Source organism: Falco naumanni, chromosome 2 (assembly GCF_017639655.2).
Source record: "Falco naumanni isolate bFalNau1 chromosome 2, bFalNau1.pat, whole genome shotgun sequence".
Lineage (NCBI taxonomy): Eukaryota > Metazoa > Chordata > Aves > Falconiformes > Falconidae > Falco > Falco naumanni.
The window spans coordinates 94,632,217-94,651,099 of NC_054055.1; the positions used below are offsets into that span (position 1 = coordinate 94,632,217).

The following is an 18,883-nucleotide window of genomic DNA, read 5'->3' on the forward strand; positions in this document are numbered from 1 at the left end:
CCATCTCAGCATGTCCTTCAGCTCACCGAAGTGGTGAAGCGGTAAGAAAGTCGGGAGAAAGTTTAGGATTCCCCTGAAGCCAAGCACAGCGTGTGTGAAGCTGAGGCATGCTTCTGGCCATGCAGGGGTGCTGTGAGCAGGGACGGGAGTGCCCTCTACCCCCAGCCTGGCTCTTCAAATGCAAATGTTCTGCAAATGTTCCTGTCATATCCTAGCAACATTCCTGACGCAGTCCTTAAAGTACTCCCAGGGGCTGCAACAGCCCCTTTGCTGCGGGATAGATAGCAAAATTTGGCATGCTAAGCCAGATCAGCAGAAGGTTGCTTTTCACCCTCTTTCTGCTGACAGAGTGGTGGAAGAGCTGGGCCTTAGCACAAGCAGCCCTGCTGCTGCAAATGAAGAAAAGAGTGAAGAAATGTTAGTACCACATTTAGCTTTATTGAAATTGAACAAATACCATTTTTTAATAAACCCTTTTACAGCAAGTGTAAAATTTTAATGTTTGATTCATCTTATGTTACAGGTTGTCTTCTGTGTAAGCAAAAATACCATATTTTTTTTTTTTTTTTTTTTTTTTTTTAATTTTCTACTTTAAACATGTAGCAAGGATTTGAATAATGCAGATCCGGCACCAAAAGGTAACAGGGTCTGAAAATCACAGTACAGTTTTAAAATTCTTAGGTTAATTAATGATATTTAAAATGATAGCCACTTTGAGTAAAGATACAAATTAGAGGTCTGTAAACAAGTTGTGTTTACCTATAGAGCTATTGATTGCAGCTACAATGAGAGCAGTAATAGAAACTCAATGCTAAACTGAGCTACACCTTTGAGGAAACAAGTTCTTACTAAGCTGTGTGGTACAGGGTAGCACAATAGGTAAAATACAGTTTGGCACCTCAAGTTGCATGTAAAATCAGCAGACATAAAATAAAGTAAGTGCACTGGCTTCCAACAAAAATAAACTGGGCAGTTTCACTGGGTTTGGAGTGTCAACTATCAAATAAATCACACAACACACAAGTTCAACCCCAAAATTACAACTCTAGCAAAGCAAGATAATATTAAAATGCACACCCACAAGGATAGTAAAGTATAAATCTTTTTTTTTCGGTTTTTTTTTTTTCTTCTCCCCTATCAGTAGAAATAATTTACAACCCACAAAAGGACTCCTTAGTGAAACCACTAACTACAGACATGGTCATGGAATGTAGCTCAGTAGACTTGTTTCAAATAGAAAGGCAACATCCTGAAAAAGTTTGGTCCTCTTATAACTTACTGTACTGTAGCCACCACAGTCTCTTGGTAGATGTGTTAGGAGAATTGTTTGTTTTCTGATTCTCTTTTGTTTTGTAAGGTATTTTCTTAGTGATAAAGCTGGGTAAAATTTGGCCCCGTTTACAGATGTCTGATCAATGCTGAATCTGGAAGAACAACACTGAGAGTACATGAGGGGAACCCTCATTGACTGGTCTGCCGGCATATTTTTTATTTAATCACTTTTCCTTTTATACTTCTTATCCTCTTTGTTCATTTTTAATTCGTTGTCCTGGGCGGGGGGGGTGGGGGTGGGGGGGACGACGATGGGGGGGATGACGACACACCAACCCTTAGTCCAAATGACAGTAAGATATTTCGCTGTTTATTTACACGTGGATCACTTTGGCTAAGAAGTCTTGAAGAACCAGAGTTGCCTATTTCTTGTGAATGTCCTCATGCCGTATAATTTTGTATGTAATCCAGTAAAAGATGTTGAAAATGAGGAAGGCGAGTGGGAATGCAGCACGGGATATTGTATCAATCCTTTTTGCACGGTCAACAAACTTCTTTTTGATGGAATCTGAATCCTTTGGTGGTGCAGGAGGTGGGTTGGGAGGAGTAGCCTTGACTGCTGTGCCATCTTTGACTTGGAGGCAGTGACCCATGCCATAGCCACTGAAATTGAATCGACTGTCACGAGCAACTTCATCTTCCTGGGAGATAAAGAAGATAAATAAGACACACAATCATCTATCTATTGAGCACACCACATATTTGAGTAGTTGAGGTGCACCCCTCCAAAGCACCTCAGTAAATTAGCTGATTAAGCTATGATACAAAGTTCAGGTTTCAAAGACAAGCATGCAATTAAAACTGATATAAAATACATGTAAATTAGGTGACTGCTAGCGTGAATCAGAGCTTTAATTTTTCTAGCTATGACTAAATCAAATGCGCTGGGCAGCAAGCTCTGTCTCAAACCCACAGGGAGGAGATCTGACTCCACAGGTTTCTTATCACTCTCCTTGGGCTTGCTGTGGGGAGGAAACATGGTCATGCTGGTAGCAGGGAGTCTGCTCTGGCCAGGTTGAATTGAATAACCCAGAGATCCCAGAGATCCCAGGGCCCAGGCTCACGGCAATGTGTGTCCATGGCTCAACCCAGCCGCAGCCTTGCACCTCCATCTACGAAACAAGGGTAGGTCACGGTCCCTCCTTGCTCACAGGAGGGCTCTGACAATCAGTACTTCAAAGTGCACTGGGCACTTGGATTTAGTGGTTACTGGGAAATTAGGTGCAATAGTGCGAGATAATATAGCACCATCTTGCAGAAATCCATTTTCTCTCTTGTCTGAGTGGGTAAGACTTGTTTTTGGAGAGATGAGTAACTGCCACTGAACTTCATCACCATCATAACTGTGTGATGAAAGGTCTGTGACTGTGCTGGTAGATTCCCACTGCCATTTCTCCTGCCTGATAGCACAGTAATACACAAGCTGTTAACAGTTATGGGAAGCCCTCCATGAAGGAGTCAAAACCAACAAACAAGCAGCTTTGTATTTTTCATTCCAGTAGGGATGAATTATAGGTCCAGTACCTTGCCCTAGTTAAAGACCTTCTCTTTAACCAACAAATACTTCATTGTTGACTTAAAATGACCACTTCCTGGGCTCACATGGAGCCCGCTGCCTCACAGGGAATACTCCCTCGTATCTCTCACTAAACCACAGCCTTCTGATCTTAACAGAGAATCAGAGACTGCAAGAAAAAAATATCACAGCAGCAAGATATTAAATAAGAAGTACATTTGCTGAACTTGGGGGTGGGGAGAGAGGATAATTTACACCTATTCAGCATGTAAATCACTGTTCCTTCACAGAAGCACCTCTTTCAATAATTGCATCTTTCTCTCTTCCCAGCTCCAGCATTCAAATTGAATATATCACCTGACTTGCTCTCCTTACCTTGGAGATGACACACAAACATGAATAACCAGTAGTGTGATCCAAGGCTACCAAATGAGAAATAGACACCCTGACTGCTTGTGACATTGAGTGCTTATGGAAGGAGGACAGAGAGTAAACAGTGCTTTGGTGCCCCTGTCACTTCAGCCTGAGGACTAGTCTACAGTGTACCCACAAGCAGGTGGGAAACCGATATTGCAAGGCTGTTTGAGCACTTATCCAGGGTTTATATCCCTTTCCTTTATATCCCTCACCATCATTAAGAAAAAGAAACACGGTCCTCTCCTTTTTCAACTTTATTTATTTACAGTTTGCAGTCTTTCTGTGAAAACTCTGAAATTCTGCTTGTCCTAGAGATTATAAATATGTAAAGTATTTTAAAGATGAACCCACTGAGACCTAGCTTCTGGATAGTCTTGTAGGCAAGGCTTCTCTTGCATGACTTAATAACATCACAAAGTCCTCCAATAATACAGGCAGCTGCCTTCCTCACAGCACTTGCCATTTTACTGAGTTTGAAGGATAAAATTTCATGCGCAGGACACAAGAGGTGATTAAAAAGGGTAACAGATTTTCAGCAGCTGTGTTGCCATACGTACTTCATTCATTTTTCAAAAATGTAATTTCTGTTACTCCTGAGGGATCTATGGGAAGAAAAAAATGTACTGAGCTCATTGCAGCACTTGGAGAGTCCCAGCTTCCACTGTGCCCTGCCGGGCTGCAGCTTTTTCGCATGGGGCTGAGCAATTAATCTTCAATGTCATAGCCCTGCTTTTGAGCTTACACTGTTGTAAGTCAAGCGGGAAGCCGTCTGAAATCAGGGACAGGGATGTTTAAATCGCGTTCTTTCAGGTCTTCAGCACCCAACCTTTAGCTGTAAGGAGCCACTCATTTCCCAAGGTGCTTTAGAGCCCTCCTTTTCCCTCCACACAGTTGGCTGTGCCACTTCCTCCTCACAAAACCTGGAGGGAAGTGTGCCCAGTCCTTACGCTAGCTTTTTATATAGGACTGCAGTAGATACCGATTTACCCTGGATACAAGAGGTACAGCATTCACCTGGGGTATGAGGAGCACGTGCTTGGTTTCCTTCTCTGCTTGAGCAAGCTTTGAATCTCCTTCTCCACGATAACTCTCTGGATTGGTTTGTTACCTGTTCTCCCAACAGGGAGCTTGTTGCTAGTTGCAGAAATTTGTGTGTTTATGTAGCTTTGTTTCATCCTCTAACAGCAAAGCTTTTTTCAAAGGCTAAATAATTAATTAAGAGAATGGCACTGTGTTTCTACCCTGCCACTTGTTTCTGTGTTTGATATTACACTTTTACAAAACTTAGCACCAGAGACACCTAATCCATAGCTGTTGTGATGATCTAAGTGCTACTGGAAGCAAGCAAAGCCACCGTCCCTACACCCCCTACCTCTGGCCCTGGAGGTGCCAGAGGTCCATAACCACTACATGATTTTTGGCAGTGAAATCCCCCAGGAGCTGAAGGGGCTTTTTAGTTTGACACCTGCCAGCCCTCTGAGCACTGCTAGCACCTGCAGTCTCACAGGCAAAACCTGACCCCATCAACACTCTCCCACCTGACCAGACATCACCTGAAAGATCTCAGGGTGGTAAGGTCTGTGCTCTTTCTGGTGAAATTGGCCAATAATGTTGAAAATTAACAGCAAAACCCTGCAGAGATCCACACTGACATGCCTGTGCTAGGAAGATGCTTTTCCCATGAGACTGTGCAGTCAGGCTTGTGTTCTGTTGCTCCCCTTAGCCCTTAAACCAGTTCCACCCAAAATGAAACAGTGGGGACAGAAAGACTTCCTCCCTGCTGCTGAGCCAGGGGTCAATCCGAGTGCTGGAACTTCATTGTCCATGCTGTTTGTGAGTTACCACACTCCGGCATGGATCATGCCAAGCTTTCTCCCAGATGAACCTGCTGCACTGCAGACTAATGCTACATACTGTGGTCATGAGCCATGTGGTGATAGCTGGCCTCAGGAACAATGAAATCCCCAATATGATTTACTTTAGCACTACAGATGTAGTTAAAAAAACTGTCTCTAAACCACCATAATCTTATGGAAGAGCTACGGTTTGACATTTTAGATTATTTTGCAACATTCTGTTACATATAAAGGATTTGGTGGAATAGTCACAGAGAAAGAACCCCAAATTTAGATCCTTTGACAGAGATCTCTTTTTTTTTTTTTCCATGTTTCAAAATGAAAGATGGAGAACTGACCTCAAGCGCCTCCCCTTAACATAGTGGCTATGTCTTCCTTTAACCTAGAGGCTTGGTGAACTATTGGGCAACCTGCCTAGGGTACCTGCTGGTGGGGTTGCAGAGTGCCTCTTCATTCTTAAGGGTACAATTGATTCATACCATCTGACATACCCTACCATGGAGTCTCACCCAAAGACAGTCTTCAACCTGTGCTGGTTACCAGCTTAGTCACTGGTAAAAGAGCCCAAATGACTTTGCAAACATCTCTATCATTATTTTAATTGGGTTACACAAAAAACTTATTCATTTTAAACCAGACAGGATCTCACTTTCTTAAATCACAGGCTGTTTATGCTTTTACACATTTTAAAAACAAAATAAAGAGCATCTGGAAGCCACTAGACATCAACTGGAGCATCAGAATCCACTGCCATTGAAGTCATTAACTTTATCCTTCTAAAGGGATGTGTAGTCTTGCTCATCGTATAGTCATAGCTCAATCTGTCCTTGATAAAGACAGAGAAAAGGGTCACAAGATAGGAGGAGAAACAAAAAAGAAACAAATAGCAGGATGAAAGTGTTCTTTTGATGGCTCCCTCTCAGATGTTCACACTCCTGAGTATTTTAGAAAAATTGTCATTTGAAAACTAATTACATTTCTTGAGATCTGGACAAATGCTTTTCACAGACACTTTTTCAAACAGCACAAGTTTACGTGTATTACCTTATGGTGTCATAATAAGCATGCTTAGATGTTTGACTCAAATAATTTTAATCAAACAAGAATTAAATTTTTCTCTCAATTTTTAATTTCCCTTTATGAATTTAGTAATTTTCTGTGCTTTACAAGGTAATGGCATCAGAGTTTCCTGAGAACTCTACAGTAGGCAAGATGTAAATCAGGGGGGTTATATTTCTGACATGGTTTTCTTTCTTCATCTTCCATCTTTGTAAAGCTTTTATTTCTATTCCATCAGGTGTAGAATGTAATTCATACTACCAACTTCACACCAAAGCAGTCAGGAATGGGAAAAACACTTCAGAAAATCTAGTCCATTCAATGCCTTGCACGCACAGCTTTCTGTACAATGCATTCTGAAAAGCTTTGTCCTCACCAGTTTTAAATGCTTATTGTCAGCATTGACTCAGTTTTAACAATGAGGAAAATGAGAGGCTGGCTTCAAACGGTGTATTTAATTTAGTCTCTGATGTGATTTATTCATTTAATTTTGCTACTCTTTTTCCAACATATGGTGGACAAACAATTTTAAAGACTATCTGGTTTAATTAAATTTCAAGGACATAGGAGATTAATTTTAGGTATAGGATAGAAACTGTCAGAGAAATTTTCCTTTTGGCATTCATAAGGAGGAAGTTAGAAACCCACAATAAACTCAGACTTCAATGCATAATGGAATCAATAGGAATTAGATACCAAAATAGCTTTGGAGACTTAATTCCTAAATCATCTTTATGATTTTGAAACACCTCCCATCTCTCACTACTTTACATAATTCACAGTGCGGTTTTGCAAAGACAGTCGTGCTTGTATGGTTTCAGTCATTCAGTTTCTCAAGAGTCACTGACTGTGTGGATGAAGGTAGTTCAGCTGAGAAGCATGTCTAGACAAAGGCTTTTGCAAAGCTAAATTGTCAGGAGACAAGAGGGAAGGTCCTATCAGAGATTAACTGTTTCAAAGTTAGTAATGAAGTTTAGGAGTAAAAGTTTGATTTCATAACTGAGGGATTCACTGGAGGGAATCCCCAAGAATCTGTGTGAGAACCAGTAACAAGAAAGAAATTTGTAAATGAGCTGGGACAAAGGTTCCCAACGACAGGTGAAAAAAGCTATTCAAAGTGGACAAATCCAAGCCAGGCCTTCCAGAAGGATTTCTGAATGCTGAGTAACTAAGTAACAAATGGCACCAAATGAAATACAAGGTTGATATGTGCAAGGTAGAGCACATTGCAAAAGATAATCCTAATTACACATAGACAGTAATGAGCTCAAAATTGGTTCTTTCCTGGGTGGGACTCCGGGGAATTACCACGTAGATGATTCTGACATCATTAGCCCTCTGCTAAGCAGCAGTCAGACAATGGGCGAATGAAACTGAAAACGTCATTCTGCCACTTTATCTACTCATAGCATGATCAGTTTTTGAACACAAGGAGCATTTCTGGTCATTCAAACTCAGCAAAGACAGCAGAACTAGGAAAAAATACAAAGAGGAGCAGCTAGGATAATAGACTTTCTGCATGAGGAGAAACAAAGTAGATGAGATTTCTTCATCTTAGAAAGGTTGTGTTCTGGGGAGGACATCACAAATCATAAAATCATGGTGAAAATTAATAAATGGAAGGAAAATGAGTAGGTTTGCAGGGGGTTGTATGTGATGGTTTTTTTCAACGCAGGAAATAGGATAAAGCACAATAATACCATGAAGAAGAAATGGAGAATATTTTTTTTAAAGGAAATTATTATCTTTCATTTATGTGTATAAATCATTGTGTGATGACATTTCAGATGTTGAAAGTAGCACAATGACACAGATTCAAAGGTCCATGTGCAGCTATTGAAAGTGCAACCTGGTTCATACAAAAGTGCACTCTTGGTTGCTTATTTTCAGAAAACAGAGAAGTCCTTCTAGCTTTGTCTTGGGGTTTTAAAATACAATTTGCCTCAATATCCATGCCAGACCACTGCTGGAGAAAGGATTCTGGAACAGAGGCCATTCCTTCTCACTGAATATGGCATGTTCTATGGGAATTCAGCTCTTCCATTTCTTGACAATATGCTGGGAGCTGGAGCCAATGTTGAAATGTCCTGCATTTCCCCTGGTTTTTAGTACTTTGAGTGTCATATTTTTCTTTTCACATGAGGCTAAATCTTGCTGATACAGAAAGAAATGACTCTTACATAGCAGATCTATGTGTTACAGTTTTTTAGACAGGGGTAAAAGGGAAGATGGAGCAATCTCTGGTGGCATTTGGTAGTAAAGAGGTCACTAACAAGCTTCTCTGATTTCTTCCACACTGAAGAAATCTGGATCTCAGCTCACCTACACCAGATGCTATTGCCACTCCTCCTTAATCCAGGTTTCAGAGGAGCAGAAGGTGATGTAAAATTGTCACTTTATCACCTCAATCCTGCACAAAGTATAGATCAAACACTTTCCAGGACTTGGCCTAAGTATTGTTTTTCCAAAATGTTCATCAAGATGTTTCATCGAAAGCATAAGCAGTCTCTGACTGATACTACTGCATGATGCCGCCCCATCAGGACCCATCATTCTGTGTGTGACAGTGGTGTTCACCCCTTCCCTATCTCTTAATACGGATTTTTCTGCTCACTGAGGTTTGTTTTTTCTCTCATTTGGACACTCAAACCTTATAAAGCCTAAGTAAATGAGACCTTGTATTATAAATAGCACTGACATTTTAATTAATGGGAGAGAGATTGGTCATTGTTGTCTTCGGTAGAGGGTTTCCAATGGATAAATTTAGGTTTGTTTTAGAAAGCTGTGTTTAGTAATACCTCCTATCTCCAATAAACAGCAGAAGAATCTCTGAAGCGTGAGTGATTTACTTATTCATTCTGTAAGAACAGCAAGTGAACTGTTGTTAATACAATAATGAAATACTACTTAATGTGGCTTCACCCTCTTCGAGTAGGAATTGAACATTATCCAACTGGAAGAGTAACATCATTTAAACATGTTGTGAAGCAAAAATATTTTCCTGGCTTGAAATACCTTTAAGTGAAACCTAAATTTTTCAAGGATTACTTTAATAATACAGATTATACAGTCAGTAAGGGCGATTGGTTTGTTACAAAATTATTTTTTTACTTTAATAAAGAAAGTTTCCTTCTCTCGATTTTGCAAATGCAGTTAATGTAACTTATTCACCTTCATATTTTATATATAATATAATTAATATTTTAATTTGGAGGGAGGAAGGGAGAACCAGATGAACTGCTGTTCTGCAAAGTATCATAGGTGTTATGATAGAGAGCTATAGCTCCTAAATAACAGCAGATCTATTCCTAACAGAGTGTCTTGGTTTCCCTTTGTTTTAAAGAAACGTAATACCTTGAAATATCCAGACATGGTGGTCTGTGAATGTCTCATAGACATAATTTGCCTGTACATGAAATCCTCTGAGAGCAGTGAGGTCTGGAGGCTTGAATGCTCGTGGGTAACTCTGATCAGAGACATGATGCCCATGTCTCTGATGAAAGCAGAGATTGTCCAGTTTATCAGTTAGAATGGCATATTAGTTTGTTTTACATGAAACAAAGAGGTGCTAATGTCCTCAATCTGAAGAATAATCTGCTCTGACCAGAAATCCATCAGATACGGGGCAACGAATTTCTGCTCATGCTGTCTGCATGCAAGGCTGAACAAACTGCAAAGCTAGTGTTTAAGTATGTGACTATTTCAGCTGGAACATTGAATAGCATTTAATGGGCACATTAAAGCAAAATGATGTAAAGCAAGACTTTATTTGCTAAAATTTTAGAATCTCAAAAACTTAAAACACCAAAAGGAATGTACCTAAAATTCACCTTTCCCACTTTCTCTTGCTTTCTGCAAAATATCTACCTCAGGAGAGACGAGGCAGGGCACAAGCAGACTCTATCACCTGCCTCCTGTTGGAAGCATTCAAGCCCCAGCCTCAGACTTCATTGCTCTCCTGCCCTGAAACCTGCTGCATTGCCAGCACCACCCAGCAAGTCCCATCCTAGGACAAAGGTGCATGGGTGTCCCCCCTGGCTGTGTGACAAGCTTGGGGAAACTGCCACCTCAGCATGTGGGGCAACTGAGCTCAAATCCCCCGGTCATGGACAGGGATCTCTGAGCACACACCTCCGCAGGACCGTTCCCATCAGGTTCTCTGGTGCTTTTCTCCAAGCAGATTTAAATATTTTGGGGAAAATGGTTTTTATTACACCTTTGGGAAATTTCTCACTGGCCTCTGCCTCAGCTGTAATTATCTTAGATTACTTTGTTAAAGCACCCCTGTGCCCTGACCATGGCATCTCAGAGTATCTCGTGTGCCAAACAGTCAAAATTAAAAAAGGAAATAAAAGTGTGTGTGTGCATAAAGGACCCATAAATGGACTCGTGATTTGATTCATGCAGATTAGCCCCTAGAACAATGTATTGCTGAGGATTTTTTCAGGCTTGGGTTTTGATTCCCTCAGCTCCCCCAGTTTTCTGGGCCAATCTGCAGCCACTCTGTGGTGGGCCAGGGACAGCAGACACTGTCCTCCGCGCCTGGGCCAGGGCTGGGGACAAAGCACTGGGACCTGTGGCATCCACGCTCCTTGCTAAGCGCTGCCTGTCTCATGCTCAGGGGAAGGGCAAGGGGAAGCAAGAGACTTTTTTCTTTCTGTTGGTGGATTCTCTCCTTCAAGCCATTTTCTACAACACACAGAACAAACCCCAACAAATGCAGACAGAAATTACCAGAGCTTTCTCAGACATTCATGCATTTAATTTATGCAAACACTGCACAAAACAAATTAAATATTGCAATAATAACTTAATTCTGTTGCTAAATATAGTCAAGAATATCTGAATAATCTTAAAGTGTTCACATGTAAATTTTATAAGTTTTGTGTGTTGTTTTTTTTTTTTTTTTTCCTGAGGAGACAAGCCAACTGATAAATCATGCTTTCCTTTTCCAGTTACCAGATCTTAATACCAGACTTCCAATAAATAATGTTTTGGGGTCAATTTTCTTTTATTATCTTCTATTACACAAATTACTCTTTCTGGCTTTGCATATCATTTAGTACTTGTTGTGAGCCAAGATCTCAATCTGGATTTCTCTGTTTTTAGATAGCTCTGAAGCATGATTGATTGGGTTAAATAAAGTATTTGTCAGGTATCTGCACTTCAGACTTGTTTCTAAAATTAAATTGTTGCATCTTAGAATCATCTTGACTGTTTGAATGTATTAGAAATTTACTACACAAGTGGGCTTCTGTATTTTCATTTTGATTTGCTTCTATGAGGGTTGCTCTATAAAACTGATATCATTTATTCACAGCAAAATAAAAACTCATCATGAGGTGAAAAATCAATGGCACTCAATGCTACAGCAACTTGATAGTGCAATCTTTACACAGAATTGTTGGGTGTTTTTTTTCTCGTCTTGTAAGCAATAAATCCACAAATCCTACAAGGTCACTGGAAGTGGGAATACAACAGAAATGATGTAAGGTTTCATTTAAAATGAGTTTGATATTTTTTCTCTTTATTACACACACAAACTCACATAAGTATGCACACTCACACAGTCTGTATGCACCCACACATGTAGGTATGTGTATATACGTATATGTGTGGGCATCTACTTAATTTAGCCATCCAGTGCCTTTTATAGTCCCTAAAGGCATTTGTTAATGGAAGTGAACCTAGTGAGATCTTTTTTTATTCCATCTTAAGGTTAGGAGCTCTCTCCACAGTCGTTTTTGAACCGCAAACTCCATTTTGAATAACTTCTCAAAATGCTAACTTTTCTGCTGGCTTCTCCCCTTCAGATTGGAATGCAGTTCTGAGGAGCAAGGATACAGAATACATGGGCAAGGGTCATTAAACCATCTCAATCCTCTCATGCCCATGAACACGCTCTTTGCTGGGGTGCTGGCACCTCTCCAGGAGGACCATCTGCCCAGTCCAGTAGCTAAGCAACAGATCGCCTGGTGATGGGATTTTATTACTTGGCAAAACTGATTAAAGGATAACCTGAAACAGTAGATTTAATAGTATATAAGAAAATTCAGTACAAATACAATACAGAGAGGTACAGGCAGATGAAACGCAGAAGCATGGCTATAGTAGTGGACGAGATATTCTTGGGAGAGGACCTGAGACACTCATCTGAACTCAGGTTTTGCTCAAGAATATCAATGAAAACAGGAGAAGAAATGTCTGATTAATTTATCCTGAGGAGCAAGCGCAAGAATACACCAAAATGAAGGGCTGTTATGCCAGCAGCCTTCCTGAAATGTACATGTTGTATGTTTCATCTTTTATGTGTCCTGGAGTAATTCTAAACCAGTGTTTGCAGTGCTGGAGCTCTGGAGAAGCCTGTCCTTGGGTATACTGAAGAGGTCAGGACTCATCCTGAGGGCCTATGACCACCTGACCTTGTGTCACCTATTCTTGTGAGGGAATAACCTCTGGGGAAGGATAGTGTTCAGGAAGTAAGACAATAAACCAGAGAATGAAAGCAGTGCAGGAACCCCCAGAGTCAAAGGGAGACCTGGCAGCATGGGTTTCTACTTCACCGAACATCCAACAGCCTCATAAGTACCAGGCAGGAGCACTCCGTGAGGACCAAACAAAGTGATGGGGTTGGGGGCAGCCTAAATACTGCACAACAGGATATCACACACACTGTGCATTTATAATGAGTGAGAATTAACCTGATTTGTTTGTCCTCTGAGCTGGAAACATGAATGGGGTCTTAAAACCACTAATGTGAAAGACAAGCAAAGTGATGAAGGAAATGGTATTCAATAGCTACTCTTGGTCCTTTTGCTTCCCTGTTGCCTTCCTTCTGCACCTGCCTCTCCTCTTCTTGACTCCTTTTCTACTTTTTTCTACCACACATTTGCCTCACTAATTCCCACTTCTGCTCTTGCCTACCTCCTCTTTAATGCTTTCACCCTCAATGATTTTCAAATAAGTGACCTCCATCTTCTGCTTACCAAATTCAGTTTCTTCCTCAACCCCTGTGTGCCCTTGCCCCTTTCTGCTTTTTGCAGCTAAATTCTTTTCCTCCAAAGAAAAGACAAATCATAAAAATAGAGCTCCACATTGCCAAGACCACCTCTGATCTGAGAGGTGTTATTCTACCTTTTAAGAATAACCAGAAAATAGTTGATTTTTTTTTTTTTTTTTTAATTAAAACCTTTCAGTTTTGGATATCCACAGAACTCCTAATTGCTCAAAGAGTTTCCAGTACCACAAGGCGGTTTTAAATCTATTGCTTCTCATTTGTACTATTGTCCATGACATAGAGAACACCCCATTGCTGGCATGGAAAGCTGAAGATCGCTGAGTATGTTGGCCCATGGAGCAGTCTGTGGCTTTCTGTCCTCCCAGAATGTGCAACATGAACCATCTGGAGGCTTTGAAAAATGAACACAATGAGTGCTGCAAAACCAGCAAATGGGATTTCATTTTTATTCTAAGTTTAAACCTCAGCAAAGAGTTGGTGTTTGTGCATAGTACATGTTGTTCTAGTCAACTGAAAACTGAGTTATGTGGTAGCATATGCAAATAGTAATAGATTAAAGATTTGGCATGCTTTGGAAAACTCCAATGACATGTCCAATCACAGTAGTACCATCTGCTTTTCCTTATACGTGTTAAATTTATAACACTGTGCTAATTTCTATATTAGTTTACACACCACCTTCAGGAAATTATACTTAACAGATAAGCAATATTTGGGCTTTGTGACTTATCTTTAGCAAACAGTTAGTAAATGTCTCTGCAATTACTCTCAGCTCTTTTATTAGGGAAAGGAGTTTAGAAATCAATAACTTTGGTTATGTACTCTTTTTATCCTTGATGGAATGGCACTGACTTGCAATTGGAATGTTATTTCCCTTAGTTTTTGCTCATGCTAGAATTCTGATGGACCAAAAGGTGATCAGACTTTCACCTGGAGCTTGAACACCAGTAAAACATAAGAAGCCTGGTATTGTACGGCTAAATTAAAAAGAACCCCTTCTGTATGGAGTGGAAATTTTACCAGATTGCTAACTGCTTCTTCTATTCAAGTAGGTTTAATTTGCCAGTACAGAGAACACCACCTTACTGATCAATGCCATAAACAAACCTACAAAACACATGGATATATTCTGCCTGTAGTTTGGAAAGAAAACAAAAGTAATGAAACCCATGGAGTCTGCACAATATCAGCGGTATCCCCCTCCTCATGCTTGCTCACTGACACTCTGAAGCACGGGAACACAGAAGACCAGGCAAGGAAAGGCTCCTTTTGGTGGCCATGTGGGGTTTCTATGACTCTTGGTCTATCAGCTTTGTGGCTGGATGGTTTACTGATGATCCCGGAGCTCATTTGCAGTGTGTCTGCATAATGCTGTGCCGAATGATTTCTCCCCACAGGATGAAAGGCTGAGTTATCCCTTCTCTGGGTCTGAGGGGAGCAGGTATTTCAAAGGGTGAGACCGTTGAACCATCACCTGAGGGGACAGCTGTCTAGAGGATATTTTAAACGTGTTTGACACATTTAAATAGATGGTTTCAGCTTGCCAGTCTTGGAATGGCTCCTAAAATAAATGTCAATATAAAGAATAAGGCAATTTGTTTCAGATGATTAAAAGAATCTGGCTCATATATCCAAGGTGTGACAATTCCAATCACATCTTCATTTCAATTTACAGGAAAGAAATAAACTAGGCTTCATTATTGTTCGTACTGCTGATGCTATATATTTGACATGATAATCTACAGTATTAGTCAGTAAGTTGACTCACTGGACTGCCCTTGATCATATGCTCCACTTTCCACTCAGCAGGGCTCTCTCTAACAGCTATATATAACCAGTGAGAGAAAAAAAAAAAGAGACAGTGCTCTCTTAGATCATTGTAAGACGATGTTGCGTTCAGTTTTCCCATTGCTCCAAAGGTTATAAGTGATGTGATCTTTTCACCATCACGGATAATATATGGCTGCTGTTTGTCTGACTTATCAACTCCTCGCACAGAAATCCAATACTCTCCACTTGTCACATATTCATTTCAGATGTGTGTTGTTGCAGGGCCCAAAATGAAATAGTCACTGTATTTCTATCTGCCAGTTTTCAAGTCTTGCCTTGTGTGGTCCTTCCTTGTCAAACCACAGTTGTCACGTTAGCAACCCACATGACTACTTGCAGCAAACGTAAAATCTCCTGATCGTAATTAAAATTCTGCATGCTTTTCTATTAAATAAAGAAAATCATTGTGCATCTTAATCCGTAGCTCTGCTCTTCTGTCACTGTTTTTTAAATGTCTGATTACTGAGCTAATTGCTCAGGCAGGTTGTTTTTAGACTGCATTATGCATTTATGGGTTTTATATCACTGTCAAAAAAAGTATTGGATTAATCCTGGCTCCTCATCTATGTGTTCAAAAATTGTTTCCCCCATCCAGATAGAAGTTAAAATTAGCAGTAACCTCTAAAAGGGGCTGTGGGGTGAAGGGCAATTGTCAGTGCTACAAAGGATGAGAACACAGACACAGACAGCAGACAGGTCAGTAGAAGATTGGCATGAGTTAGTCACAAAATACAAATTTGAGCAGCTGTATTTCAGCAGCTGTAACCTGTGCTGCTGCTGAAGGAAGGTGAACCAAAGAGCCTTAGGACAGAAAGAACCTATTGCTTTTCCTGTCCAGAATGGTAAATAATTGTTCAGAGAGTTTTCTACTGACCTGTGTTCCAGGGGTACTTGCAAGTCAAGGAGAATTACAGGGTGTAAACCAGAAATACTCAACTGCAGGTCGGCACATTCACAAAGACATAGAATTCAGCTGACAGTCTCCCTGAGGTGCAATAGCTCACAAATCTCTCTTAACCTCACTCCTGATATATTGAGCACATTACAGCAGAAACTCTTTAATAGCACTGATTAATATTTTCAGCAACTATAAATCTCCCAGTGTACTGCCTGGTGCAGGCTCTGCCAGCTGGCTCTCAAAGGCTCCTCTGGTCCTGTTCCCTGCCATCCTATGATTCTGTGTTGGTAGTTTGAAGAACAAAATAGAAATCAATAACTATCCAGGCCAAACAGCTTTCTCTACATTGTAATGCTTTAAACATGCAAAGAGGCTAAATGCTAAGCCTTTTTGCTTTGCTTTGAAGCTTCGAAAGCTTCTGGCAGAAAGGATCCCCAGATTCATCTGAATTTGGTACCAATTCCTAAGGCATCTTCACTTTGATATGAAAGGCAAGAGGGAAGGGCTTGTGGGAAAAGAAAGGTCAAAATACACATCCCACCATGGCATGTCCATTATCTTTTGGGTACCCCTGGGGTACAGAGCTTTGGGAGTGCAGGCGTCTGCCTCGGGCTAAGGCAGCCCACAGCTCACCCAAGAGGTAACTCTAAAATAACTTTCTCTCTTTGGATGAATAAGACCTCACTGCAGGAGAACTAGGTTCTTGTTTCATAGATGAAGGAGGTACATATTTGACAGACTCACAAGAGTCAGCTTGGGCAGCTAGGACTGAATAGCAGTGACAGAAAAACAGCGAGCCTCTGAGAACACTGATTGGGATGCTGCATGCAATAAAACCGTCTATTAGCTTCACGTGAGGTTTGAAAACTATTCAGGAAATAACAGCCGTTATGTTCAAACACAGCATCTGGTGAAAAAAGTCTGTTGTCATGATATAAGTCTGATGTTCAACCCCAGCTATGAAAATACCCACAAGATAACTCACCAAACAAAGGGAAAGGCAGTAACAGAACAAAGAAGAGTGACAAAATCATCAGGCTTCATGCATCAAAAAGTAAAATTCAAATAGATTATTTTTTACAACAAAATAACATAACATGAGCCACAAGGGAAAGTGAATAAAGATGAAAGAACAAAGAAGAGACAGATAACACAAACAGGCATCCCCAGTACCTAGAAGTAAGAGAAGAACAGGAGCATACAGCACCAGAGCATCTTAAAAAAGCTGTCATGTATTTGGGGAAAAACATCCCTTGTGCAAACTTAAAAAAAAAAAAAAGAAAAGAAAAGAAAAGAAAAAAAAAATAGTATTTGCAGCTAAGGAGCCAGACAACATTTGATGTGCCTACAAAAAGCTACACTCTATGGACTTTTTATTAGCCTTTCTTCCACTCTTTTTTAGTCTCTATGAAAAAGTACAGTTTATATTTCCACTGCATGAACATCCATCACAGGTAACAGTAAGGGCAGAATAATAAAAGACCCACCCATTAGCAAAAAATACAGAACTGATTCCACTGTAGTTCATGACAGACAAATCTAGGACATCTCCAAAATAAGGAACAAACTGGCAGTGTTCAAAAACATTTTAAAAAAGGACTGCAACAGCTAGCTAATCTATTACTTTTATGTAAGATCTGAAGTCAATGTGAAGTGAAGATTTGGAACAGCAGCACTGGCTTAGTGTTTCATGTTTTACGATTTTTTTTAATCCATAAATAGTAAAGGCTACTCATCACAAAAATACCACCTCTGGCTTAGAAAGTCCTTGAGCTGCGAAGTGCTGGAACCCAGGAGGATACACTGAGGGCATATTGCTGTCATAGAGAGCTTCCTGTGCTGGGCAGAGTCCTGGCCTAACATGGCACAGCCTTCTTCGGGTTTAGCATCTCCAGATGGAGCTTCTCACAGAGAAGAGATGCAGCCAGTTGCTGAACAGCTGCCCCATGAATTTCAAAGCTACACTGGCTATTTAACTTCTGATTTTAGATAATGACCAGAAGAAATGTTCCTACTAAGTCACTTTGCCCTTCTGACCATAATGCAGCATGTTTAGCTTAAACAGGTGACAAGTTCATTTTGCCTAAAATGTAAACCTGAAAACAAGAGTCTAAATCCAATATGATACCTTTCTGTATATATTACTAAAACAATTGTTTGCAAGCCTTTTTTTTAAACAATCTATAATAAAGATCTATTATTTCTGTTAGGAATCCAGTTTTACGGGGTCTGTGATAAAGAACTTGAGTATTGCTAGGTATAAAGGTTAAACTGAAAACAAATAACACATGAAGAACACATTGACTAGGCTGAAAAGCCAAAAAATAGATTTGCAAACTGGGTAGAAAGGGCAACTAAGCTCACACATGGTAGAAAAGAGTTGGAAAGTAATTTAAAAAAGCTATATATAGCAATAATTTTGAAGGTAGAAGATAAATCAAGAAACAACTAATCCTCTTTATTTTTGCTGGGGAAATAATTACTAGAAATGTTGATGAGGCTACCTGGAGTGAGAAGCACAATACCCAAATGTAAGAGGCTCAGAGAGAAAACTAGAACTAATAAATTCAGAAAAGCTGAAGCTCAGGCATGGCAGGACACGTCAGCATATGAGAGCCTGGGGGAAACTGACATTTACTAGGTAGACAGGCACAAAAGAAATCCAGTGACCTATGTGAGAAATACAGTGTAAAGCTAATGTAGGGAGAATAATATCTAAAATGTGTTACGCCTTCTCTGCTTTTTCATCTTAGGCACATACACACAAAAATACCCAAGGAGGGACCTGTCTGATGGAAGATTAGCTGACATTATGGTCTAATAAGGAAACTGCAGTTGAACAGTTGCATAAATTGCCTCTGCTCCTCTGTAAAAGATGTGACAAGAACTTGCAAAATTTGCAAGAAAGGTAATTGTCTTCTGCAAGAGCCACTGGAAGGTTATAGGAAATACCTATA

The 18,883-nt window shown here is 40.2% G+C and overlaps 1 protein-coding gene across 8 annotated transcripts in view; it reads right to left on the reverse strand.

Annotated features, from left to right (window-relative positions):
• Nucleotides 1-421: 421 nt before the first annotated feature.
• Nucleotides 422-18,883, reverse strand: part of GLRA2 (glycine receptor alpha 2) — a 131,221-nt gene continuing 112,759 nt past the window's right edge. For all 8 annotated transcript variants that reach the window (XM_040582701.1, XM_040582702.1, XM_040582700.1 and 5 more), the window contains one exon: nt 422-1,973. In XM_040582701.1, the coding sequence (XP_040438635.1) occupies nt 1,695-1,973 (279 nt within the window). In that variant the 3' untranslated portion in view covers nt 422-1,694. The remainder of the gene's footprint in view (nt 1,974-18,883) is intronic.